Source organism: Acomys minous (assembly GCF_964271855.1).
Source record: "Acomys minous genome assembly, chromosome: 1".
Classification (NCBI taxonomy): Eukaryota; Metazoa; Chordata; class Mammalia; order Rodentia; family Muridae; genus Acomys; species Acomys minous.
The window spans coordinates 69,059,222-69,085,968 of record NC_140483.1 but is presented as its reverse complement, the minus strand read 5'-3'; the positions used below and the strand labels follow the sequence as shown (position 1 = coordinate 69,085,968).

The 26,747-nt window shown below is 47.8% G+C and overlaps 1 protein-coding gene across 3 annotated transcripts in view; it reads right to left on the bottom strand.

The window, feature by feature from the left end:
* CFAP221 (cilia and flagella associated protein 221) overlaps positions 1 to 26,747 on the bottom strand; it is an 82,419-nt gene that overhangs the window by 39,302 nt on the left and 16,370 nt on the right. For 2 of the 3 annotated variants that reach the window (XM_084783433.1, XM_084783432.1), the window contains exons 6-7: positions 23,338 to 23,438; positions 4,095 to 4,198 (exon numbers count right to left, since the gene is read on the bottom strand). In XM_084783433.1, the coding sequence (XP_084639559.1) occupies positions 4,095 to 4,198; positions 23,338 to 23,438 (205 nt within the window). The remainder of the gene's footprint in view (positions 1 to 4,094; positions 4,199 to 23,337; positions 23,439 to 26,747) is intronic. The other variant, XM_084783434.1, reaches the window with a different exon arrangement.

The following is a 26,747-nucleotide window of genomic DNA, read 5'->3' as shown; positions in this document are numbered from 1 at the left end:
CCCTCTTGCCCCTCCTCACCTCCTCCCCCCTCCCCCCTTGCTGTTACTGTAGTCCATCACATGAACATGATGGTGGCAGGCTGTGCAATGTTGACAGTTGCAGAATGCGTGCCAAGTCTTGACAGCTACTGCTTGGCCAAAATTCATAGTGGCACAAAGGAGTGATGTCCTGGTTTTTGTTTGTTTGTTTGTTTGTTTGTTTGTTTGTTTTACAAGTGTGAAAAGTATTCTCAACATTTTAACCTCATTTGAAAAACTCTACCTGTGGGCTGGGGGTGTGGCTCAGTCTGCAGGGTGCTTTCCTAGCATGCACAAAGGTCCCCGGCCCCACATAAGCCAGCTGTAGTGCTGCCAACACGTAGGAGGTAGAGGCAGCAGGGTCAGAAATTCAAGGTTCTCCTTAGCTACATCCTGACCTCTAGGCCATCCTGCAAAAACCAAGTGCCTGTGGATCAGGTGCTGAGATGGCTCACAGAAAAGGCGCACACTGCCGAGCCTGATGACCTGAGTTTGAGGCCTAGACCTACATGGCTGAAGGAGAGACCTAGCTAGAAAGTTGTCCTCTGCCCACAATACATACATGTGCATACACAAGTACATGAAATAAATAAATAAATAAATAAATAAATAAAGCCCAAATTAGTACTCTTGGATCAATTACAGACCACTACCGCAGCACAATGAGAAATAATGAATAATTATTAATTATTCACAGAACTGGGTAGCTGGGTAGCATGGGCTGTGCCTTTTATCCCAGGACTCAGGAGACCAAAGCAGGAGATTCCAGGTCCCAGGCTGGTCTGGATGACCTAGCAAGACAAACAATAGCAAAAACAAAAAAACAAAACCAAAACCAAGAAATTAATGGTAGCAAAACCCCCTAAAAGCCAAGGAACTCCTTGCTGCAGCAATGGCTTAGTGGTTAAGAGCATTTGCTGCACCTGCTAACGATTGGAGTTTGGTTCCCATTACTGACATTGGGCAGCTCACAACTGCCTGTAACTCCTGCTCCAGGGGCATCCAATGCCCTCTTCCACCCCCACGAACACCACACACATGTGGTATACACATGCATGTGCTTGCACACACAGACACACATGCACACACAAGCACACATAGGCATACACATACATGCACATACATGCACACACATGCACACACATACACACAAGCACACACATGCATATACACATGTGCACTCACATGCACACACACATGCCACATGCACTCGTGTGCGCACGAACAAATGAAAACAAAAATAAAGAAGGCCATAGCTTATCAATGTAAGCATTAAAAGGACAGACAACATCACTGAGCAGTGAAGTCACCCCTAGGAAAGATTGCTGTGCCATTTCCTAGGTGACACTAACATAAAGCAAACAAACATATTTAAATATGTAAATAAAGTAATAAAAACACACACGTGGACATATTTAGATATGTGAATAAACTAGTTGAAAATATAGACGTGGACAGGGACTAAAAAAAGATTGAAAATAAAAGTACATTTGGGGGGGGGTCAGTAAGGCTCAGACTAAGAAAACTTGTAAAAACTGTCCCATATGGTGCGTCGATACACTTATAGCCTTTAAATTTTTTTCAATCACTATATAATTGTATAGATGTGATTTTTTTCCCCCATATATCAATAGTTGTATATGGATGAAACAGTGCAGTCTGTCACCTCAAACCTTATCTCTGTGACAGTAAATCATCCAAAATCCTCTCAGAGGAGTCTGTGTATACGCACCTGTACACACCTGTGCCTGTGCACATCTATGTCTGCACACACGTGCAGGTTCCTGTGCAGGCAACGTTGGATGCCTTCCTCAGTAGCTTTTCCTCCTTACTTTTGTTGACAGCATCTCTCACTGAACACAGAGCCCTCTGATTGGCTAGTGTGTGTAGCCAGCAAGTGCCAGGGCTTCTCCTGTCACTGTGTGCCTAGTGCTGGGATTGCAGGCAAGCGCCTGCCTCCCTGTGGCTCTTATATGGGAGCTGGAGATCCAGGCTATCACGAGCAGCACACACTTCACGGACGGGCCTCTCTCCACACCCGCTCTGAGCCATTCTGAACTATTTATTGATCTCTGTTACTCTGCTTTGCATTTACTTCCTCAAGCTGTAGCCTGCTGACCACCCTACCTCATGTCCCCAGCTTTTGGGAACCACTAGCCTAGACTCTATTTCCATGAACTAATTTTTACAAATCATGTTTTTATACACACACAGTCTCTCTATGTAGTCCTGACTGTTCTGGAGCTACCTCCCTAGTTAGACCAGGATGGCCTCGAACTCACAGAGCTTCACCTACATCTCCCCTGCTGAGTGCTGGTAGTAAAGGCATGCACCAGTACACCTGGCCAGAAAAACAACAACAAAAAAAGAGGCTGTACCAGGCCTTCACTTTCTGTATAAGATGACCGGGTGTGGGGCTGGAGAGATGGCTCAGAGGTTAAGAGCATAGGCTGTTCCTCTGAAGGTCCTGAGTTCAATTCCCAGCAACCACACGGTGGCTCACAACCACTTAAAATGAGATCTAGTGCCCTATTCTGGCCTGCAGGCAAGACACAGTATACATAATAATAATAATAATGATTTTAAAAAAGGACTACTGGGTGCCTAACCATCCTGGCTCCGTCTTGCAAGCGCTGAGATTACAGGCCTGCAGGACTGAGGGTGGAGCCCAGGGCTCCTTGCAAACCAGGCAAGCGCTCTGCCAGCTGAGCTACATCCTCAGCCTTATGAGATCACAGCTTTTAGATTCCACTCGTTAAGTGAGGTCACCTATATTAGCACAAGCTTAAAACCTTTCCTTCCAACAGCACAGTATGGACTGTTCCCCATGAACTGTGAGAGAGCCGCCTGAGCCTTGTGCTTGGTGTCTTTCTTGTAAGGACAAAATTAACCTTCTAAGACCTAGGCTCCTGATTAAGTGTGGGGTTTGGGGCAAACTAGCCTCTGTAAGATTCAGTTAACAGCTGAGTGGTTTAAAAGTCACCTGCAGACAAGCTGTTGATAAAGTCTAGCACTGGCCATGGAGTAAGGCAAGGCATCTCCCTGCCTCCCAGTGGGGAGTCACAGGCCACAGCTGCTGCCCCGGGCCTGGGCAAGAGAGCTGTCTCCAGGGTCACTCGGCCTCTCGTTGGTCACTCAGGAACTCTGCAATTCAGCTTGAACATCTTACCTGAGGCTCAGTTTTCTCATCTACAAAGTGGGACAAGGCTTAAAGGACGCCTTTTTTCTAGAATGAACGCCTGTGCATAGTGTCCGTGAAAACTGAACTTCACACCCCTTAGGCCGCACAAGCAAGTGGTAGCTTTACGTGGGTCTGGTTATCCCCAAACTGCTTCGAAGAAGAAATGTGTCTTAAAACAATTTATACATTGTATTCCCCCATTTTCATATGTGTAGAGTACATGTGTGTGTATGTCTGTGTGTGTGGGGCGCATGTTTGCATGTGTGTGTGTGTGTATGTGTGTGTGTGCTCTCCAAGTATGCTGGTTAATGTTTCGTGTCACCTGGCCTGGACATGAAGTTAACATGTAAACACACCCTGCGTGCCCATGAGAGTGCTACCAGAAATGTGTAACCGAGGCCAGAGACCTGTCCTGAGTGTGGGCAGCACTGTTCTGTGAGCTGGAGAGGATGAAAAGGAGAAGGTGAGTTGGGTACCAGCTCCTGACTGTGGATGTCGGGTGACCATCTGCCTCACGCTCCTGCTGCCATGATTCCCCACCATGATGGACTGTGTGCCTTCAAACTGTGAGCCAAAGCTTAATCCCTCCCTCCCTCTGTCCCTCCTTCCCTCCCCCTCCCTCCCTCACACTCCCTCCCTCCATCCCTCCTTCCTGCCTCCCTCCCACTCCCTCTTTTCTTTCCTCCCTCCCTCCCTCCCTCCTTCTCTCCCTTCCTTCTTCCCTCCCTCCCTCCCTCCCTCCCTCCCTCCTTCCTTCTCTCCCTTCCTCCCTCTTTCCCTCCCTTTCTTCCATTGCTTTTGCTAAAGCAACAAAGGAAGTGACTAATCTTCCAAGCCATGCCTCTGACCTGAGAAGGCTGGGGCAATTGGGTGTCTGAAGTCACACTGTCCTCACCTGACTTTGGCTCAATTGTAAAGGCCTGATGAGACCGAAGCAAAGTGATGTGGAACTCGAAATCCACAGGGCAGCTGCACTGCAAGGGGATCACATAGCTTTTGCTGCAGAAGAAGCATAAGAGAGAGATGAGACCCATCGTTGTTTTTTTTTTCAATTTTAAAAAAATTTTATTTTATTAATTTATTCTTATTACATCTCAATGGTTATCCCATCCCTTGTATCCTCCCATTCCTCCCTCCCTCCTGCTTTCCCCTTACTCCCCTCCACTAAGACTCTGACTGAGGGGGAACTCCTCCCCCTGTATATGCTCATAGGGTATCAAGTCTCTTCTTGGTAACCTGCTGTCCTTCCTCTGAGTGCCACCAGGTCTCCCCCTCCAGGGGACATGGTCAAATGTGAGGCACCAAAGTATGTGTGAAAGTCATATCCCACTCTCCACTCAACTGTGGAGAATGTTCTGCCCATTGGCTAGATCTGGGTAGGGGTTTGAGGTTTACAGCCTGTATTGTCCTTGGCTTGTGCTATAGTTTGAGCAGGACCCCCTGGGCCCAAATCTGCCCATCATAATGTTCTTCTTGTAGGTTTCTAGGACCCTCTGGATCCTTCTACTTTGCTACTCTCCCATGCTTCTCTCATCTAGAGTCCCATTAGGATGTCCTTCCCTCTTTCCCAGTTTCCTGGCCATCATTTTTTTCTTAACTTTCTTCTAATCTAGAAAAGAATACAGAGACCCCGGAAGCACAGCACGCAGCAATAAGTGACACCCAACCTCAACCAACACTTCCTGTCTGACATTTGTTTTGAAATAGGCTCTCATGTAGCCTAGGCTGGTATTAAATTTCCTAAGTAGCCAAGTGTCTGAGTTCTATTTCCAGTTGCTGTGACAAAACACTTAAAGGGGAGTGGGTTTATCAACTCGCAACGCCAGGTTGTTGCTGTTGCTGTAGAGCAACTGAGGCAGCAGGAACTTGAAGCAGCTACACCCAGAGCTGGGAGCAGAAAGCAACGCAGTAATGCCCGCTTGCTTGTGCTCAGCCCCCTTGCTCCCTCTCACACAGTTCAGGATCTTTGTCCAGGGACTGACGCTACCCACAGTGAGCAACTCTTCCCACATCAGTTAATGTAATCAAGACGATCCCTCCTAGACATGACATGCCCACAGGCCAATACCTTGGTCTAGACAACCCCTTGCTAAAAGTCTCTTCTCTGGTGGCTCTAGATTGTGGCAGATTCTTGACTTCCTGGTCTTCTTCTCTCTACTTTTGAGTAGTGGGATTGCAGGTGTGCACAGCCATGTGGTACTCACACAGTGCTGAGGATGGGACTCAGGGCTTTGTGGCCGCAGTAGGCAAACACTGAACTGTGTGAGCTCTGGCCCTCGTTCACGCTCTCAGGAGACCCCCATTGTAACTACTGTGAGGGAAGCTGCTGAGTTGGGGGAATCTGCTCTCTTGGGAGGTACCTACCTGACCTACTCACGAGTGTGTGACTTCATCACCACACACTGGGCTGGGCCTCACCTGCCAATACTAGGCTTCTCTGGATTCTGAGTCCTTTATGGGTGGAGTCATATGTGTAGGAATTTTAGTGATATGCCAGATGTTCTCTCTCTCTCTCTCTCTCTCTCTCACACACACACACACACATTAAATGCGCAATAAATATTTGGTTTTCAGTAACCATTTAGGAGACTGTAAATGTGGTTTTTTTCTTTTATTTTTTATTAATATTTTTTATTTTTTACATATACATTTATATTATTACACATATATACAATAAACTACTTATAACAAGAAAAACCATGACACAATATCAATGTTACATCCTTAGTGTTTTGGCTATTTGTATTTGGCAGCCTTGAAGAGAACATCTTTCTTATCTTGGTGCATCTAAAATTATGAATGCAAATCAGTATCTATCATATCTCATCAATATCATAAGTGTGGCTTTTAAAAGTATGTCTGAAAGCATTTTACTGGGACTTGAAAGTCGCTGCCTTTTAATAATCTGTGAAATATCTGAAACAGTTCAAATATAGTTTTTAACTCTTTATTGGTTCTTTGTGAATTTCACATCATGCACCTCAATTTTGCATCAATCCCGCTCATCCACTCCCCTCATATCTGTCCTCCGCCCTTGCAACCTCCCCGTCAACAGAAAAAAAAAACAATCTCGCTGTGGAGGCTGTAGTGTGTCAGTGTGCCCCACAGTGACCCTTTTGCTCACACATCTTTGCTCACACATCTTTGCTCACACATGTTCACTGTAATGACTCTTTGGTGAAGGATGAGGAAACAGAGAAGGGAGCTTTTTCCTCTCCGCCATGACCCAGCAGATGAGAGGCAGGGCCGGCTCTCCTGCTCTCATGACCCCACATATAAATATTTTTAAGCAATTAGGACTGATTTATTCACCACTAAGATCTATAAAATATTCCCTGGTTGACAGTCCTCGTTATCTCTGTTCCCTCCTTAGCGGGGGTGACCAGTGCTGGGTACCCTCTGTCTAAAATGTCTACGTACTCAGTAATATCACTACACGTCATGCTTGGGAGGACACGGCTGCAGGAAGAGCAGCGGGTGGCTGTTCACATCGCATCTACAGTCATGGAAGCAGCCGGTGATGAGTCTTTATCTCACTCTCTCCTTTTATTAATCTGGGACCCTACCCCATTGGGTAGTGCCACCCCCATGCAGGATGGGTCTTCTCAGTTCACTTACATCTCTCCTGAAACACCCTCGAGGCACACCCGTGTGTGTTTTCTAGGTGGTTCCACACTGAAGTCCAGTTGCCAATGCACTCATGAATGCTCAAAAGCTGTGGCTGCCTTCGTGGGACCCGCAGAGGCTAAGTCAGTCGACAGTCCAGCACGGATGGGGGAAGGGGATGGCAAAGGCCACTCCTGGGTCTGGTGCTACCAGGAGACAGAAAAGCCCCCCTCCCCAGGGACATGGCCCTTTGTAGGTTGTCCATATTCTTAGATTCAATACTACAGCCCTGTGCGCACAGGCTACACCAACTGGACTCAGAGGGTTGCATATTTTAAAAACTGGAACAGGACATGAAGTTGAGAGGAAATCGGGATGGTGCACAGGAGCAGTTGAAAGGAGGAGAGACATGGATAGGACCGAATGTATGAAGTTCTCTGAGAGTAAAAAGGATCGTCTGTCACAATGGCGCTCCCATGAAGCAGCCATTTTAGGGCTCCAGCGCCCTCAGCCACTGGGCCAACAGGTAGCTTGGCTCCCCTCTGCATCACAACCTGGCTGTCACTATCCTCTGCTTGCCCAGGCCGGTGACGGTGATGGTTTCCTGGCTTTCTTTCATTGGCTGAAGAGGGAAGAGAACCTCAGCTTCAAGGCAAGGGCACTCGCTGCTCCCTGGCATCAGTGGACCATAGAGCCTTCCTGCTCCCACGGGAATGAACCCCGCAGCCTGCGGCCCCACTGCAGCCTAGGGAGCCCAGTGCAGCCTGCAGCCCCATGCAGCCTCAGGAGCCTGTCTCTGTACGGTGCAGCTTCTCCCCGTTCTGCTGAAAGACACTGTCTGCTGGCTTCCCCTGCACAAGTCCTTCTGAGGCCTCCCTGCTGATAGCACTGCTCACACATAGGTATCAGGAATAAAAGAGGTACTGGGCAGGGTACACTTCCTGTCTCTGCCCCTTCCCTCCCCTGCCCGTGTGTGTGTGTGTGTGTGTGTGTGTGTGTGTGTGTGTGTGTGTGTGTGTCTCGCATAGGTAGATGACTCTATCCTTCTCTGTTATTTGCCACCTTATTTTTTTGAGATAGGTAGGGTCTGTTAATGAACCTAGATCTTGAGAATTTGGCTAGATTGGGTGACTCTGCCTCCTCAGTTCAGGGTAGCACACCTAGTTTGTTTGTTTTTTTTTTTCATGCATGCCAGGAACTTGAACTCAGGTCCTCACACTCACCCAGCAAGCACCTTGCTGACTAGACATCTCCTGGACCTCTCCATGCTCCGTTTGATGGAGTGCCTCTCACGACTCTGAAGAGATGTGTGTTCTGACTGAAGATTCTCCGGACACGTGCCAGGCACGTCCCACTTGTATGTGATTTCTACTGCTATTTATTTCCTTCCTTCCTGAAACAGTGTCTCACACAGCCAGGTTCTTCTCAACCCTCCTGTGCAGCGAGGATGACCTGGACCTATTACTCTACCTTCCAAATGTTGGGGTGACAGGTGTGAGCTACCACAGTTGGTTTATGTGGTGCCAGGATGGAGCACAGGGCTTCCTGCGTGGCAGACAGGCACCAAGCCACACCCCGGCCCTCTGGTGCTATTTCTTGCTGAGATGTTGCTCCTTGCCTGTGATATTCTGCGATGCCAGGGTAGGTGTGCTGCAAACACTTGATGCCCCAGCAGGAGACAAAGCAGCCCCTGGCTTCCAGCAATGATACTTTCTGACATTAAATCCTAAATAACAGTCACAAGGGATCTTTTCTTCACATCAGTTCACAGGATTTTCTATCAAACCATATGCATCCTGTCCTACCTCAGGCTGGGCTAGAGGTGTGCAGTGACCAGAGGTCCCGAGAAGCATCCTGATTCGAAAAACCAGCACACAGTTGTGGCTGCATCTTCAAGGTGTGACGGTCGATCTTAACTGTGTACTTGACGGGATTTAGAATATGCACAGAGACTTCTGGGCACGTCTGTGAGGGGGTTTACAGACTGGGTTAACTGGGGTGGGAAGACACACCAGTCTCTGTGCTGGGGTCCCGGACTGAGTGAAAAGGAGAAAGCGAGCTGAGCACAGCAATCATCTTTCTGCTTTCTGACTGGGGATGCCATGTGACCAGCCACCTCACTGTCCCCCCATCTTTCCCCCCAGGCAAGATGGACTGAACCCTAGAACTGTGAGACAAAAGAAACCATGTCTATGTTGCTTTTATCAGTTGGTTTTTGTTTGATTGGGTTTTGTTTGTTTGTTTGTTTGTTTTTTGGTCACAGCATCTAGAAAAGTACTGAATAGTTAAGGCTGTCTAAGGCCTCACCATCCTGAATGCTCCCAATCTTATTTAACACACGAGGAGATGAGCCGAGCAGACACTTTAGGCGCTCCACTCTTGTCAGCCACTCCAGCCAAACTGGGTAGACTCAACAGATGGCCTTTGGTACAGCAACAGGGGCTGGAGATGCCATCAGGTGTGGGGAATGGCTTTCTGCTGTCCGCATGCATGTGATCTCTGGGGATAAGGCAGGGAGCTGTGACTCACAGGTTAGCACCTGCAGGGGTCAGCTCAGAGCTGTCCCAGTGAGCCCCCCTCAGCCCCCATCTGATGTTCAAGGCTCTTCTGATAAATGTCACATGGCTGAATGTTTCTGAACTGAAGCAATCCTCCCAAACTCGCTCGGGAGGTTCTTCCCCTTGGTGATAAACGGCCCATTTTCAGTGAACTCCTAAGCTCTGATACTTCTCAGGAAAGGTGCTGAGGTATTTGTTTAGTGATGATTGCCAGAAGCCAAGTTCCTGATGCACTTGCCAGCCTGGAAAAATAAACAGTTCCTTAAGGGAACAAAATTCTAGGCAGCGTGACTCAGAGGGCACCATGCAAGTCACCCGGGTGGCAGTGCAGTCTGCGCTCTGCTCCGGCTGCTGCTGGTCTTCATCAGTGTCAAGGCAGTATGGATGGTGGGGCTGCTCTGCAGCTCAGCAGCAGCACGCTTGCTTACCACGATGATAGTTTGTGAGACTTTGAAAAGTTTTAACATTTATTTTTATTGTTTGTGTATGTGTCAAATCCCTGCGTGTACGTATGTGTACCATATGGATGCTGGGAAGTGAAGTCTGCGCTGCTGGAAGAGCAGCATATCTCTCTGCGCTCTCTCTCCAGCCATTTGTTTTACTTCTAAATTATGAGCATGTGTGCAAGTGTGTGTGTGTGTGTGTGTGTGCACGTGTGCGCACGTGCATGCTTGGTGCATGGGTGTGCCTGTGTATGCATGTATGCTTGTGAGAGAGTGTGTGTCTGTGTGTATGCTTGGTGCATGGGTGTGCCTGTGTATGCATGTATGCTTGTGAGAGAGTGTATGTGCATGTGTGCAAGTGTGTGTGTGTGCATGCATGAGTACATGGGTATGTGTGTGCAAGCATGTATGCTTGTGAGTGAGTACGTGCATCTGTGCAAGCATGTGTTCATGCATGTGTGTTTCAGTGCATGCATGTTTGTGTGCATGCTTGTGTGTGAGAAAGCATATGTGCATGGGTATGAGTGTATGTGCATGCAAGTGTGTTTCAGTGCATGTGTGTTTGTGTTTGTGTGCGCGCATGTGCGTGCATGTGTGCGTGCGTGTGTGTGTGTGTGTGTGTGTGTGTGTGTGTGTGTGTGTGTGTGGTGATGTTCACATGAGTGCTGGTCTCTGTGTGATCCCATGGAGCTGGAGTTACAGGTGGTTGTAAACTGCCAGATGTGGGAAAACTTGGGTTCTCTGCTGTATGCACTCTTAACCCATGAGCCACCTCTGCACTCTGTATGTGACAGCTAATTTTAATTGCCAAGCTGACACAAGCTAGAACCGCCTGGGGGGCTGGCCTTGAACCCCCAGAGGCATGCCTGCCTTTGCCTCCAGAGTGCTTGGCTCAATCACCACAGTGCCTCCAGCTGTGCAGAGTTATCTTACGTTAATTAAGGAAGGGTCATTTCAGGTTCTCTTGAGAGAGTGAGTGGGACTCTGAGCCATATGAGACTATAAGCCAAGCAAAGAAACATGGAGAAAGCAAGCTGAGCACCAGGGCACTGGGAACTGTGAGCCACCTGAGTCCTTTCTCCTGTAAGCTGCTGTATGTAATCACAGCAAGAGAAAAGAGAACTGCACCTCTTATCACCTGTGAGGTCCCGGGTTCAAGCGCAGTACTAAAAAAGGGACAACCGAAGCCTGCATTAGTGTTTGCTGAGAGTGGTGATGTGAATCTGGAATCCCAGTACTTGGGCGGCACATGGAGGAAGATCAGAAGTTCAAAGCCAGCCTAGGGAACTTTTTTTGAGACAGCGTCTCAAATAAACAAGAAAACCTCCTCAGCATTGGTGGCATGTTTAGCCAGGTAAGAGTGTTTTCTGTGTACTCAGGAGGGCTCGAGTTCTAACGGCCAGCACCCACCTAAAAAGTTGGATGATGCTTCAGGGTACCTATAAGTCTGTGCTGAGGGAGGGGAAAGTGGCCAGAGGTGGGATGGGTGAGGGATGGGTGGGGGATGGGTGGGGGTGGCTTGCTGGCTGCTAGCTAGCCTAGCTCCAGGATCAGGGAGAGACCCAGACTCAAGGGAGTGAGGTGGAAAATGGTAGAGCAGGAAACCTGATATGCTCCTCTGTACACACACACACACACACACACACACACACACACACACACACACACACACACTTCAAAGCTAAGACCCCTGATAAATACATTAAAACTGATCTATAGTCAAGAAAAATACCTCATTCTTGTTATTCCTCAGAAGAAATAGAACCTTAAATCAGAGTTCTACAACTTACAAGAATGAGCTAATTAAAACAGAAAAACAGGTGGAAGTTAGTGCTCTGGGAGGTATCTTGCCTTTTTTCCTCCTTACTTTCTTACTTACTTAATTTTGATAGGACTACATATAAAAAGTACATTAAGAACGTCAAAAGAATTACTTCCTGTTTTTACATAAAATATAACATAAGCCTTTGTGTTATGTACAGATTTTATCACCATCAGAAGAGAGCACAAATTTCCCTTATAGAATTAAGTATGAGAGGGGAGGGCTGAGGGTGTGGCTCGCTTGGTAGAGCGCCTGCCTAGCATGCATGAAGCCCTGGGTTCCACCCCTAGCAATCCTAGCATCCAGGAGCATCAGGCAGTAGGACCAAGGCCACCCTCAGTTACTCAGGGAGTGATGTCAGCCTGGGCTACATGAGATCTTGTCCTAAGGAAGGAAGGGCAAGAGGGAGGAAAGGTAGGAGTGAGGAAGGAAGGGAAAAGGGAGGATAGAAAGAAAGGGAAGGGAGGGAGGAAGGGAGGGAGGGAGGGAGAGAGGGAGAGAGGGAGAGAGGGAAGGAGGGGGAGAGAGAGAGAATAAATTCAAATTTCTCTCATCCTATGTCTTATTTTTGATTTTTTTTTTTTAGAGCAAACGTATTGGAGATGACTTAAAATCAAATAAACTGTTTAAAATGCTCAGTGTCTGGGGAGTGTCATGAACAGAGTGATTTTACCGTAATAGGATTTGGCTCCTTTGCTAGAGAAGGAAGGGCAAGGGGACAGTAAGATGACAAATGTGTGCTCTTCCACAATGGCTGGACTCAGCAGCCACAACAACTTAATTGTTAGTTATTGTGTTTTACAAAGCTTTAGGGAAAGGCCTGGGGAGCTGGAGCTGGCCACAGGCTTGCCTTGCAAGTATGAGAAACTGTGTTAGATTCCCAGAGCCCATATTAAAAATCTGAGCATAATGAAAATGCACAGTCACAAATGCACACGCACGTGCACACACACACACACACACACACACACACACACAGAGAGAGAGAGAGAGAGAGAGAGAGAGAGAGAGAGAGAGAGAGAGCGCACTAGAATTGGGGGCCCACTCATATGGCCTTATATAAATCTAGTTACAATCCCTACCTTGTGCTGTTGCCAAAGTTTTTACAACCCACATATGCAATTATGACCAGCAGTTTAAGCCTGGATCCAGTGAGCTGACCTCTCCAGACTTGATAAAAGATGTTCTTTTTTCTGGGTACTGGAACAGAATTGAATTTAGAAAAAGAAGGGACCAGGGGCTGGGGAGATGGCTCAGTGTCTAAAGTCTTGCTGTGCAAGCATGGGGAGCTGAGTTTCCATTCCCAGGCTCCATGGAGAAGCATGTGTGGCTGGGTGCGCTAGCTCTGGGAGAGTGGAGACAGGTGGATCCCAGGGCCTGCCTGCTTGTCTGGGGTCCCAGCAAGCTCAGAGAAACTCTGTCTAAAGGAATAAGCTGTAGAGTGTAGGCGAGTAGAACCTCCCAATGTCAACCTCGGCACACATGAGTACATGCATGCACACATGCACACACACATGCCACATAAGCAACACAGAAGGCAGACATGACATGGTGTCCATCATCTGTAGGGATGATATGCAGATTATCCGTGCTCCACAGACACCTTCAGCTGTGGGGTTGCCGCTCAGTGGTTGGAGCCCCCCACTTAGCATGTGTGACGTTCTGGATTCAAATCCCAGCATCAAATCCAGAGCCCCATTTAAAAAACTGTGACAAACCTTACTACTTAAACATCTTAAATGTGCGTGCTGAGACATTAAGTACACCACACTGCTGTGCCACCTTCAGCCACCCACAGGACTCTTGATCTGCACACGGGCTTGCCATTTCTCCCTCCCCAGCCCCTGGAACCGGAAGTGCCTCCATCATCCCCAAGACTGTGATGCTTTGCAAGTGTAGGGAGTTGAGTTCGCATCCCACACCCACGAAAAGACTTGGGTGTGGTGATTTGCATTTTTTTAAATCCTGGTGTTGAAAAGACAGAAACAGGCAGATCCCTGAGGCTTGTTGACCAACCAGCCTTGTGGAAACACAGAAGCCCAGATCCCAGTGACAGAACCAGGTACGACATGCAAGGTTGGTTTCTGGCTTCTGTACACATGTGTAAATGTGTATCTGAAACCCTCCTACCCCCTAGTACATGAACACAAACACACAACTGAACACACATGCAAAAAAAAAAAAAAAACCCTAAATGTTCAATTTACTCAACACGAAATTCGTAATACATTTGAAATAATGCATTTGATAGCAAACACTGCTTTACAGTTCCTACGGGTGTGGCTGATGTAGGGTAGTGGGGAGACAGCGGAATTCAGGGATGGCTCCCTGGGAGGAAGTGGGGTCTGTGTCTGCGGCCTAGAGGAGAGGGTGGGCTGGTGGCAGGATCCAGGAAGGGGGAGGGGGCGGGGCAAGAGGAGGCGGGGCGAGAGGGGGCGGAAATGAGGCCTCAGCTGGGTGGAAGGTGGGTGGAAGGTGGATGGAAGGCCTCCTGCAGGGCGCTAGCTTTTTCATATGGAGAAAAATACGGCATTACTGGGAAGATGAGAGGATGCCTTATAAGCTGTGAACAGAGGCTTCCTTTAGACTAGGTGGTAGACGCGACCACACGCTGACTGTGTTAAAACCACAGTGCCTCCCACGCAAAGAGCCTTAATAACTTGGCTGACATAACCAGCGGGGCGCCCTGCTGTCAGTCTGCTTGTCCCTGTGGCTCATCCACCTGCAGCTATCAAAAGAAAAGATTCATTCTTTGTTGGAATAAAAAAAATATATATATATATATCTATATATATATATCTGTTATTTAAAATAGTTTCTCTTTTAAGATTACAAGCACATCATTTTTCCTTGCGCTCTCTTCCAAACCCTCCATGTAACCCTCCCCCCCCCCCAACTCTTTCAAATTCCTGGCCTCTTTTCTTTAACTGTTGTGGTGTGTGTCTGCTCAGTCTATTCAATGTTATTTGTATGTGCGTTTTCAGGGCTGGCCATTTGGAACTGGATAACCAATTCTCCCTTCCCCTTTCAAAGTAAAACAAATGGAACGCAAATACCTCCGGTTTTGAAACTGCTGTTTGTAAGAAATTAGGACCATGCATAACAGAAGACGGCTGTTTGTGGAATTACAGCTATGGCTGGGGAGGTAGCTCACTCGGCAGGATGCCTCCCTGCCAGGCCGGAAGCCCTGGGTTCGATTCTTAGCACCACACACACCAGATGTGGCGACCCCTCAGGGCTACACAGGGGGTTTGGAGCTAGCCCGGGCTACCATGTGACAAAGAAAGAAAGAAAGGACAGGAGGAAGAAAGGAAGGAACTTCAGTCCTAATTCCGGGAGTGGCAGCTAGTTCTTCACCCTGACCATTTGACAAGGGCTCGCGCATCATTCTAAAGAGCACATTGAATGCATGCACCTGTGTGCTTGTATGCCTTCCTGTGCACCCATGTGTGTCTGTGCACACACATCACATGTCACGTGTGCAGTGCTACAGATCTGAAATGCAGCAGTCACGCCGGCCAACTGGCTGCTCGAGTAATGTTAGTGTTGGGAATAGTCACGTGAACCAGGCAAGGGAAGGTCACCAAGACGCCACTCTGAAGATCAGGGCTTCTGGCTCCAGCACGGGCAACCATGCACGCTTCCCTGTGCTCAGGGTTAGGGTTAGGGTTAGGTGCTAGGGGTAGACACTGACATTCTTTACGTTCTATTCTTAAATATTAGGCCTAACAACTTATCCACAAGTGCTGTGTGTGTGTGTGTGTGTGTGTGTGTGTGTGTGTGTGTGTGCAAGCCCCAGGAATCTGCCTCCACTTCCCCAGTGCTGGGACCACAAACATAGGAGGCGCCATTCCTAGCGTTTTGACATGGTTCTAGGGATCTGAACTCAGGCCCTGCTATTTCACAGAGAGGACTTTAGGGACTGAGCCATCTCTCCAGTATGTGACACTAGCTTGGCTGTTTAAGCATAAACACTGAACAAATGAATCATTCAAAAAGAGTTATAGATTGGATGCCCCTAGCTTGAAAACAGTCCAATCTTAACTGCCCCTGATGCACACATTCATTTGCTTTTGGAGTAGCTTTAGGCTACTTTACCCAGCATGCAGAGCGATGGAGCCGTATTCACAAAGCATCTGGGAGAGGAGCGGGTTAGAGTTTTAAAACTAGGATTTCCTGTGCTTTCTATGGAATCCTTTCCGTCCAGAATCTTGGAGAAAGACAGAGGAATGCTAACGCAGGTCTGCAGGGGGAAGTCCCCTTTGCTGGCCATCTACCTGAGGTTGGCACCCACTTTGCCGAGGGAAGGGGCCATTCTTAGGCCCTTCTTTATTGCTCAGAGACACCCCTAGAGTGTAGAGCGGGGTGTTCTTTCTCACTAAGATTCAGAGAAAGAGACTGGACCAAGATGGACAACTAAACTGATATGTGTGCAGCCGAACTATCTTAAATCAAAGAAATTCTAACTACAAAGGAAGGGAGAATTGTTCAGATAACGAAACCACAGGTGCTTGTCCAGTGACAGGGAGTGCGCTGTGTGTGTGTGTGTGTGTGTGTGTGTGTGTGTGTAGGTGCACACGTGTGTAGCAGCTATAGGTCAACCTTGGACATTGCTCCTCATCCTTCTTTAAGACAAGGCCTCTCACTGCCCTGGAGCTCAACCAAGTAGGTTTGACTGTGTCTTAGTTTGGGTTCTATTGCTGTGAAGAGACACCATGGCTGCTTATAATGGACAACATTTTACTGCGGCTGGCTTACAGTTTCAGGGGTTTAGTCCGTTATCATCATGGTGGGAAGCATCTGGAAAGACATGGTGCTGGAAGGAGCCAAGAGTTCGTCTTGGTCTGAAGGTAGCTAGGAGAAGGCTCTGATTCCACACTGGGCAGAGCTTGAGAGTAGGAGATCTCAAACTCCGCCTCCACAGTGACACACTTCCTCCAACAAGGCCACACCTACTCCAACAAGGCCACACCTACTCCAAGGCCACACCCCCTAATAGTGCCACTCCCTGAGGGCCAAGCATTCAAACATGTGAATCTATGGGAGCCAAACCTACTCAAACTACCACATTCCACTCCCCGGCCTCCACAGGCCTGTAGCCACAAACGTAATGCAAAACGCATTTAGTCCAACTTCAAAAGTCCCCACAGTCTATCACAGACACAACAATGTTTAAAAGCCCAAAGTTCAAAATCTCTTCTGAGACTCATGCAATCTCTTAACTGTAATGCCCTGTAAGTCAAAATCAAAAAGCAGATCACATGCTTCCAACATCACAGGATATATGTTACCATTCCAAAACATCATAGTGATGAAAGTTCTGGACCAAAGCAAGACTGAAAATCAGCTGGGCAAACCCCCAATTCTGCATCTCCATGTCTGATGTCTAACTCTTTTCAGGCTTTGTTGGCTGCAGCACACTTCTTTCTCTTGGGCTGGCTCCACTCCCTGTTAGCAGCTTTCCTCAGCAGGTATCCCGTGGCTCTGGCATCTCTAACATCTTTGGGTCTCCAAGGCAACTTCACCTTCTCAGCTTCTTGTTCCAATGTCTGGGATCCACGCATGATCTTCTGGGCTCCTCCTGGGGTCACTTCTCCAGCTCTGCCCTCTGTAGCTCTCTAGGCTCTGGCTGGCTCTACTCCACTGCTGTTGCTGTTCTTGGTGGTCACCTCATGGTGCTGGCATCTTCAGGACACAGGAGCCTTCCTTTGCACCTGGGCTGCACTTTCACCAATAGCCTTCCCTGGCCTCTCTCAGTGCCAAGCCTCAGCTGCTCTCCATGACCCATTTATGTCTTCAAAACCAGCAGCACCTGGGTGATTCTTACACATTACCAAGTCTGGCTGCCAGCATGAGGTCTCGCTCTGGACCTTAGATTCTTTGTGCTCTCAGAAAACACTTCACAGAAGCTTTCACCTCAGTGATGCTGGCTGCTGCTGCTTCTTCTTCTTCTTCTTCTTCTTCTTCTTCTTCTTCTTCTTCTTCTTCTTCTTCTTCTTCCTCCTCCTCCTCCTCCTCCTCCTCCTCCTCCTCCTCCTTTTCTTCAGGTACATAAATTATTTATTAACAGCAAAGGCCCAGAGACTTATTTCTTCTTAGACACACCCACAGTGCGGCCCTGGCACAGACCCCAGTGGGCTCTGATCTCCCTCAGTTGCTCCAGGTCCTCACGCACCTTGTTGTCCAGGACCATTGGCCAGAAGCTGGCTGTACTTTCCATCCTTCCCGTCCTTCTGTCTGTCCAAGAACCAGTCTGAGGTCTTGTACCGTCATGGATTCTGCATGGTGGTGATCACACGCTCTATTTCATCCTCCGTGAGTTCTCCAGCCCTCTCGGTGAGGTCAATGTTTGCTTTCCTCAACACCACGTGAGCATATCTCTGCCCCACACCCTTAATGGCAGGGATGGCAAAGGCTCTTTTCCGCTGCCCATCTATGATGGTGTTGAGTACTGGCAAAAAATGTGCTGGAACACGCAGAGACCCAGGCAGAAGCGGAAATAAAGAAGCGTTTTCCAAGGTAAAGGCATCCTTATTGGTATAAGAAACAAATTGTTTTACTCCATTTTGTATAAGAAAACCATGGTGTTGTACCAAATCAGTGTGCCGGCCATTTTTGCCTTCTCTCTCTCTCTCTCTCTCTCTCTCTCTCTCTCCCTCTCCCTCTCCCCCTCTCTCTCTCTCTCCCTCCCCCCCCTCTGCGTCTTTCTGCAGCATTGTATATTCAAAAACGGCTTCTTTTTTTTTTTAGTCTCTTGAATGTGCTGTTATCTTTGCCAACATGGGGACACTTACATAAAACACTGGTGCTTCTTCAACTTTACCTTGAGTCTGAGACACGTAAAAAGAATCCTTAGTATGAGGAAGAATACTATTTCTCTTGACAACTGGCCTTCGAAGGTCATCCTGAAGACGTATTTGTAGGCTTCTTCGGGTGTGTTTTCTGTGATCCGCTGCAGCTGGTTCTCAGAGCCTCCCAGAAGGGCTCAGAATTGGCAAAGAGCAAGCTGGGCTTTGCTGTTGTCTGTGTCATCAGTCTTTCCTGTCAGTGCTGGTTGGAGAACACGCAGCCCAGACGTGTTAAAAGCTAGGGGCAGAACAGCACATCCTGACATCAGCCTTTCCCACACCTAAAGTGAGCCATGAGGTTCAATGCCCGTGGTAGTTACTTTTTTCATTGTTGTGAGGAAAGCAACTTAAGAAACGGCTAATTTTGGCTCTTGGGTTGAGGATACAGACCATCATGGCAAGGAAGGCATGGTGGTAGAGGCTTGAGGCTGCTGCTCACGTCACACCCACAGTTAAGATAAAGAGATGGGGTGCTGGTGCTCAGCTCGCTTTCTCCTTTGCTTTCTGCCCAGGACCTCAGCCCATGGAATGATGCTGCCCACAACCTGGGTGGCTCTTCCTTAATTAACCCAATCTAGAAGCTCCCTCACAGACATGCCCAGAGTTCTGTTTCTACAGTTATTCTAAGTCCTGTCAGGTTGACAAGCAACACAAACCATCACCAGTCATCCATAGCTCACTAGCCGGTTGATCGTCCGTGGTTACTTGGTGCAAGGAAGATGAAATGGCGGGAGCACCTGGTTGGTGGTTTCAGCTGGCTATGTGGTAAAGACACCTGATTTACTTTTGAGACAGGGTCTGGTGTAGCCCAGGCTGGCCTTCAATTCATTACGCAGCTGAGGGTGGCCTTAAACTTTCCTCTTCCCGCCTCTATCTGTGGAGTGCTGGGATTCCAGGTGCACGCCAGCACACCCAGCCAGAGAGACAGGGTTGCAAAACCACACAGAGAGATGAGTTGATGCAAACCCTTTCAGGACCAGGAGAGTGGAATGGTACAACACTCCCACATCTAATACAAGCAGGTTATTTATCTCGGTACAGAGGAAGAATAAGACTGCATTGCACCAAGAATACTCTCAAGAGATATCAAGTTATTATCTGGTTTTGTGTGTGGGAAGTGTATGCATGTGTCCATGTGGATGTATGCGTGTGCCCAGAGGTCTACACTGGTCTCTTCCTCTATCGCTCTCTCTACCTTGTTTTCTGAGACAGTCTATTACTGAGCCTAGATTTGGCTAATTGCCTGTTCAGTATACCCCAAGGATCCCCCCATCTTTGCTTGCCTAGTGCCAGGGACACAGGTGCTGTGGTGCTGAGGTCCTCATGTTGTGCAGCAAACACTCACTGAGCCTCTCGCCCCATGACTACCGTATTTAGCAAGCCAGCAGAATCGAGCTGTTGCAAATTACAAAGTGAGCCTACGGAGCAACACAGAACTGCACGTCCTTTGCACCCAGCGACACTGTTTGACTTAGGGGTGTTGGACAGACACAGGAATGCAACTTTCTTATTTACAGAGACTGTCAGGGTGCATTTCAGGAGATCCGAAGCCACCAAAGTTGTTTATGGCTAGCTGGCAAGTATCCTCAGGGTGTTTTATCTCAGCAAGGAAAACTTAACAACAGTCAGATCCAGCCACCAAAAAAATGTACGTGATGAATGTGTACAAGCCCACGGTGTGACCTAGAGGAAGATGGATGGAGATGCGGCTCAGGCTTCAGAGAGGCTTTGGGCACATCATGGTGGCTTCCTCCCCAGAAGCATCCCACAGTGAGAAAGCCATGTGAGCGATTTCAACACAAATCTTCAACTTCTGACTAGTCTGTCCAAATTCTTTTATGAGCAAAGGGGAAGACAGCAAAGAGGGAGACAGACCCCCTTGAGTCTACTTGCCCTGGTCAGCTATGTCTGTCAGCTTGACACAGCCTAGAGGCATCTGAGAGAAGCCTCAGTGAAGTAACTGTCTGGGTCAGGTTGGCCTACCAGCATGTCTGTGGGGGACATAGGAGGGCCCAGCCCACTGTGGGTGGCGTCATCCCTAGGCAGGTGATCCTGAACTGTATAAGAAAGCTAGCCAGGTGTAAGGCAGCCTTTGAGCCAGCCAGCACCCAGCATCCCCCATGGCTCCTGGTGTACTTCTTGGCTATGGGGTGAGTTTCTTATTTGGAGGTAATGCTGCCTGGACCAGCAAACAACCCAGCCTTCAGGTTCCTGCCTCGATGTCCTTCAGTGATAACCTGGAGTCCTAAGCCAGCATAAATCTTCCCCCCTAAAGTGACTGTGATCAGAGTATTTGTCACAGCCGCAGAATGGAACCGACTCCTGCCCTTTGGTGATTTCTGTCCTCCCATTGCTTTCCCACATCTTCATACTGTAGGGTGGTTCTTCTTTGTTAGAAGAAATGGTTGTCTTACTAGACATCTTAAGAAAACACCTACACAGCATCAGGAAGATGGCTCAGGTGGTAAAGTGCTTGCCCTCCAAGAGTGAGGTCCTGACTTTGACCCCAAGGATGCACATAGACAATGAGAAGAGAAGAAAGACATTGGGCGTGTGAAAGCCTGCCTTGCGAATCCTCACACCCGATCTTCTGCTTTAGTCTCTGTGCCTGACGCCTGGCGGGTTTGCAGGGGAGGAGGGCACCCAGATACGCAAGGGGCGCAGCGATGGTCAATGCTGACTGCCAACTTGGCAGGATCGAGAGTCCTAAGTGGTGCTTCTGGGCGCGTGTGTGAGAGTTTCCGGATTGGGTTAACTGAGGAGGGAAGACCCACCTTGAGTGTGTGAAGCACCATGGCACGGGCCGGAGTCCAGGCTCAATACAAAGGCAGGCAAGCCGAGGACGGCCTTCATCTCCCTGTTTCCTGACTGGTCACATGTGAGCGGCTGCCTCATGCTCCTGCCTCCATGCCTTCCCTGCTCTGATGACTGTGCCCTCAAACCATGAGCCAAGTGAACCTTCCCTCCTGTCCTCTGCTGTCACAGCAGTGACATTAGCTAATAAAGGGTCCCTGAGTCTTGTCTCTTTTTCCTGCTTACCTACCTCCTTTAGGCTCTGCCTAGAGGCAGAGGGATGCTGGCGCCATGGTCCTACCAGCCTCCAGCACTAAGAGCTGAAGTAAGCTCTTCTTTATAACTCACCAATTCTCTGGTATTTTATTATAGCAACAGAAATGGACAGAGACAGTATCTAACACATCAGGCATTTGAGAAATGAATAAATGAATGAAATGAATGCCAAAACAAACAAACAAACAAACAAACAACTTATCCAAATGATACACTGGGCCACTAACGTGGCCTAGGATTCACACGCAACACTTTCAGGAAATGCCTATTCAAGCATGGGTTGGATTGAATGAAGCAAAGAAGGGTCTGAATGGTTAAATGTTGCTAAAGCGACTGGAAAAAGGCAGAAAGCCTTGGGAAGATCCTGCCTGCTGCCACGATGTCTGGAGGAGAAAAATGGTGTGTTTATTTTTTAAGAGATTTTAAAAAATATATTATACCACTATAAACAGTAACTCAATTAAGTAAATTGTTTAGCTGAATTTTTCATTCTGAATACAAATGAGATGCATTATGTGGAAAGTAGCTCAGGGGAAGGCCCCCAGTAGGCCTGGTGACTGATGTCCACAGCATAAGGCATGCTGGTTTTGCCACTTTCTTAGACAGTTTTTTCCCCGTCAACCCATAAGCCTTGCTCATGACCCAAATGAGAGGTGGTTTACAGAGAGAAAGAACTCATTGACCAGGGAGTTCCTGCTCCCCGACCCCCTGATTTTGATGAAATGTCCAGCTTGCCCAGCTGCGGGATGCAGATCTTTATCTCACAAGTGCAGCATGTGAGGTAAATGTAGGCGCTCACCTTGTAGGTGCTTGGGGTCCTTATAGAAACAGCTTTGTCTGAGAAGGAGATAAGGACAGAGGTGTTGAGAGGGAGAAGGAAAAAGTACCGGCCTGGAGTCTAGTCAGGATGCTTTTGGGAAAATGGGGAACACGAAGGCATTGGGCCATGATAATACAAGTAACGTGCTGGGAGATGGCTCAGTGGGTGCCATGGTGCCCTCCCTGCCTGATGTCATGCTTTCCACACTGTGACAAGCTCTATCCTTTTGACCTCGTGAGTCGCTTTTGTCACAACAAAAGAGGGAAGGTGACCAGTGGAGGGCCGGACAGCTTGGGTAGGGAGAGGAAATTCTCAGGACAGTGGGTGTTTCTTAACAGTGCAGAAAAGCTTTGATCTTTTTTTTACATTAAGATGTTATTTGACTACTCACTGACCATGTCACACATGTGCCATGACATGCATGTACAGGTCAGAAGACAGCTTGTGGGAATCAGCTCTCTCCTTTTACCATGTGGGTTGCAGGAACTGAACTCAGGTTGTCTGGCTTGGAAGCAGGCACACCTACCACCGAGTTATATCACTGGCCCCCCATTTCAGTACTATTTTTTAGACCCTAGCTCTCTTGACATGACAAGAGCTGAGCATTTCAAGCTTTAAACAACCAATGTGGCCGCTCTCTCTGTATAGCCAGCAGCCAAACACCATCTCCTTGACATGTTTAGGGACGACTAGGCCTGCTGGTGGGCCTTCAGGATTTGCTGAAAAAACAGGATACATAGAGCTGGGAAGATAGGTTTGTGGGTAAAGTGCTTGCCTTGCAAGCATAAGGAAGGACCTAGTTAGCTCCCCTGAGGCTGGAGGCAAGGTGGTAACTGGGATGTGGGTACTAGGAATCGAACTCAGGTCCTCGGCAAGAGCAGCAAGTGTTCTTGGCTGTTGAGTCTCTCCAGCTTTCTGTTTCTCAACTTTTCATATCCTGTGACATCATACTTGTGTAGTTTGGGAACTCACCTCTCTCCGAGAAGGACATCTGATAGGTTTATAAACGTGGGGAAATCCAGGTTATTCAAGACAGGGTAGGCATGCATGGGAACAAGCAAGGTGTCATCTCCCTGAAATCAGTGGGGGAGGGGTAAATTAAGTGTTTGGAAAACTATCATTTTTGAAAAATAAACTTTAAAAAAAATCATTAAAGAGGTCTTCTTAGGAAACATCAGTGCTTTAAGTAAAACATTAGACATACTGGGTTTCTTTTGTGAGTGTACACATGTGAAGGACGTGTGTCCACGTGCACGGGTGTGTGCTTTGTGAGTGTACACATGTGAAGGACGTGTGTCCACGTGCACGGGTGTGTGCATGCATATGAAGTGAAAGAACAGCTTAGGGTATCACTGCTTAGGGGCCATTCTCCTTTTATTATGTAGACAAGATCTTTCAGTGGCCTGGAGGTTACCAAATGTGCTGGGGTGGCTGGCAAGAGAGCCCCAGGGATGCTCTTGTCTCTACCTACCCCCACAACGGGATGACAGGAATGTATCACCGTGGCCACTGTTCTATTGTTTTTTTTTTCACTTTTCTTCTTTTATTATAATTTAGTCACATTACATCTGGATTGCGATCCCCTCACTCTTATCTTCCTGTTCTCCCCTCCCCATCTATTCCCCTCCCCTAGACCTCAGACAGGTGGGGTCCTCCTCACCCACAGCCTATCAGGTCTCATCCTGATAGTCTGCATCTCCCTCCTTTCTGTTCCCACAGGGCCTCTCTGCCAAGGGGGAGAGATCAAGGCCCTGGCACCAGCGATATCCTCAGAGGCAGTCCTGTCCCCCCCCTTCCTTCTCCATGGGCAGAATGGGTTGTCCATTGGCTATGCCTGAACAGGGGTCCAGGTCCTCAGTTGTACTGTCCTTGGTTGCTGTATCAACCCATGCATTCTTTTTTTTTTTTAAATATTTCTTTTTTAAAAATATATTTTTATTTAATTTTAAATTTATGTGCATTGGTGTGCGGGTGTCAGATCTTGGAGTTACAGACAGTTGTGAGCTGCCATGTGGGTGCTAGGAATCGAACCCGAGTCCTCTGGAAGAGCAGACGGTGCTCTTAACCACTGAGCCAACTCTCTAGCCCCAGTCCATGCATTCTTAAAAACTGTGTTCTAGGGATCAAATGTAGGTCTTCATGCTTGCATGGCAAGTGCTTTACTAACTGAGCTGTCTTTCAATCCCTGGAAAACTGCATTTCTTAGCCATGAACAAAGCAAAAAGGATGTTTAAGTCTGTCTTACTGGAACAGTGGTCACTATTACCAGTGAAAAGTTAAAGGTAAAAATGCCCTGTATAAAACCAAAATGGTCTATCTAATTTCGCTTACAGAACTTATTCTTTTAAGTTTATTTATTCACTTTAGATCCCAATCGTGGCCCCTCCCCCTCTCCTCCTGGTCCCATCTCCCTCCCTCTTCCCCTTATGCTCCCTCCCCTACCACTCAGGAAAGGGGAGCCTCCACCAACCCACCCGTCAGGACTGAGCAGAACTTATAAGGGCAGGTATTATTTAGGGGACCGAGAGAAGACCCAGCATAGAACCACCCAGTCTACAAGGACGAGTGGAAAGCCATCCAGCAGATAGGGAGCACAGAGACCGGTTCTAAGTCCTCCTACTAAGTCCAAGACCTTTGATTTCTCCAGGTTTCTTTAGCTCTCAACAAAGTGGGCATAGTCACGCTTTCTCTTGAGGGTATCATTAAAAATCAAAGCAGGCCACCGCCTTAAACTGTAACGAGTACTGCATCAATATGAAATATCTTTATTATCCCCGTGACCATTTCCAGTGGCAAGAAGTGTCCCCCAAGGATGTACCCCCCAGCTTCTTAACTCTGTATGAGGTCACATAACTGAATATGGGATTATAAAATATTTGGTAATAACACACGGTTTCTAAATGCACAGCCATTAGGACTTAATTTGAAAATCAAATGTGTGATGGCCCTGGGATGTTGCTTGTAATATTCACCCATGGTTCACCTCTGGATGTCACTACAGCCTGGCTTCTGGAAACATGACATGGACATGTGCGTCATACACGCCATGACACCAAATGGTGCCAGTCCACACTGTCTGAGACACCTTGGCTCAGATTCAGGACTCCCACACACTACCAATTGCAGAGTTTTTTTTAAAATTGTACATATGAAATATTCTGCTTCTATAGGAACATAACATTTTAATTATGGAAAATTAGCATGTCATTTTTACTGTTTCTCCTTGGCATGAAGTTGTCTTTTTTTTTTTCTCTGTCACTCCTCAGCATGTATCAAATGTATCTTTGGGTTGTATTATGTTAGAATATTCAGTTTTCGTGTACTTGTTTGCTTGTTTTTTTTGTTATATTGTATATATAGTGGTGCATTTTTGTGTGTTTGCTTGTTTTTTTTTTTTTTAGTTATGTTGTATATATGTGTGGTGCTACACACGATGTGTTGGTATGCATGCCTGTGAGTGCATGACAAGGCCAGAGGAAGATGCTGAGTGTCCTGCCCTGTTACTCTGAGCCTTCCCCTGAGACAAGGGCTCAGTGAACCTAGAGCTAAGTAACCCTGCCCCCTTCCTGTTTCTGTCACGGCACAGTGCTGGGGGTGCGGGCACACCGTCGTTCATGCCCAGGATTTTACATGGGGTCTGGGGAAGTTACACTCAGTGCTTTACTCACAGACCTGTCTCCCGAGCCTTGACTTGATTTCTTATGTCTACAGAGCCCAGGATGGCTTTGAACTCTTCAGTGCTGAAATTACAGGCATAGGCCTTTTAAAAGTGAAACTCAAAGGAAAAATATCTTTAAGCTAGACCTTACTATACAAATTATAAGTAGCAAAAGTATTATTTGAAAGAAAAGAGGAGCTGCTAAATTGTAACCTTCTACGGAGTGCAGCTCACTTTGCGGCTTCTGCACTTCCAGGACTGGGTCTGTGACAAAAACAAAGGTGACTCAGGCTGGAGGTTGAAGGGCAAACGAGGAGATCTGGAGTAGACTCCTGAGAGCTCAACCAGCACGGGCATCTCAGGCCATCAGGCTCCGCCTCTCCACTGTCTGTGGACATGGCCGCTGGGATCTCAGGCCAGTCGCCAGTGTTTATAACTACAGGATGGGGCGCTATTTATTTTCTAGCCCCGCACTTAAAGGAGCACATTAAGGTTATTTGACAAAGCTTTCCTGGGGCCCCAGCACCACAGGATAAATGGAGCTTGGGCATAGGCAGTTGGAGGATAGCAGCACAGTGTCTAGGGACTTCTTCCCAGGTTCCCTATGGCCTAAGGTAGGAATGCACGTGCAGCCCTGAGCCTGTGTGTGTGTGTGTGTGTGTGTGTGTGTGTGTGTGTGTGTGTGATGTGTTAAGTGTCAGGCACAGGCAGCAGAGACCTACCA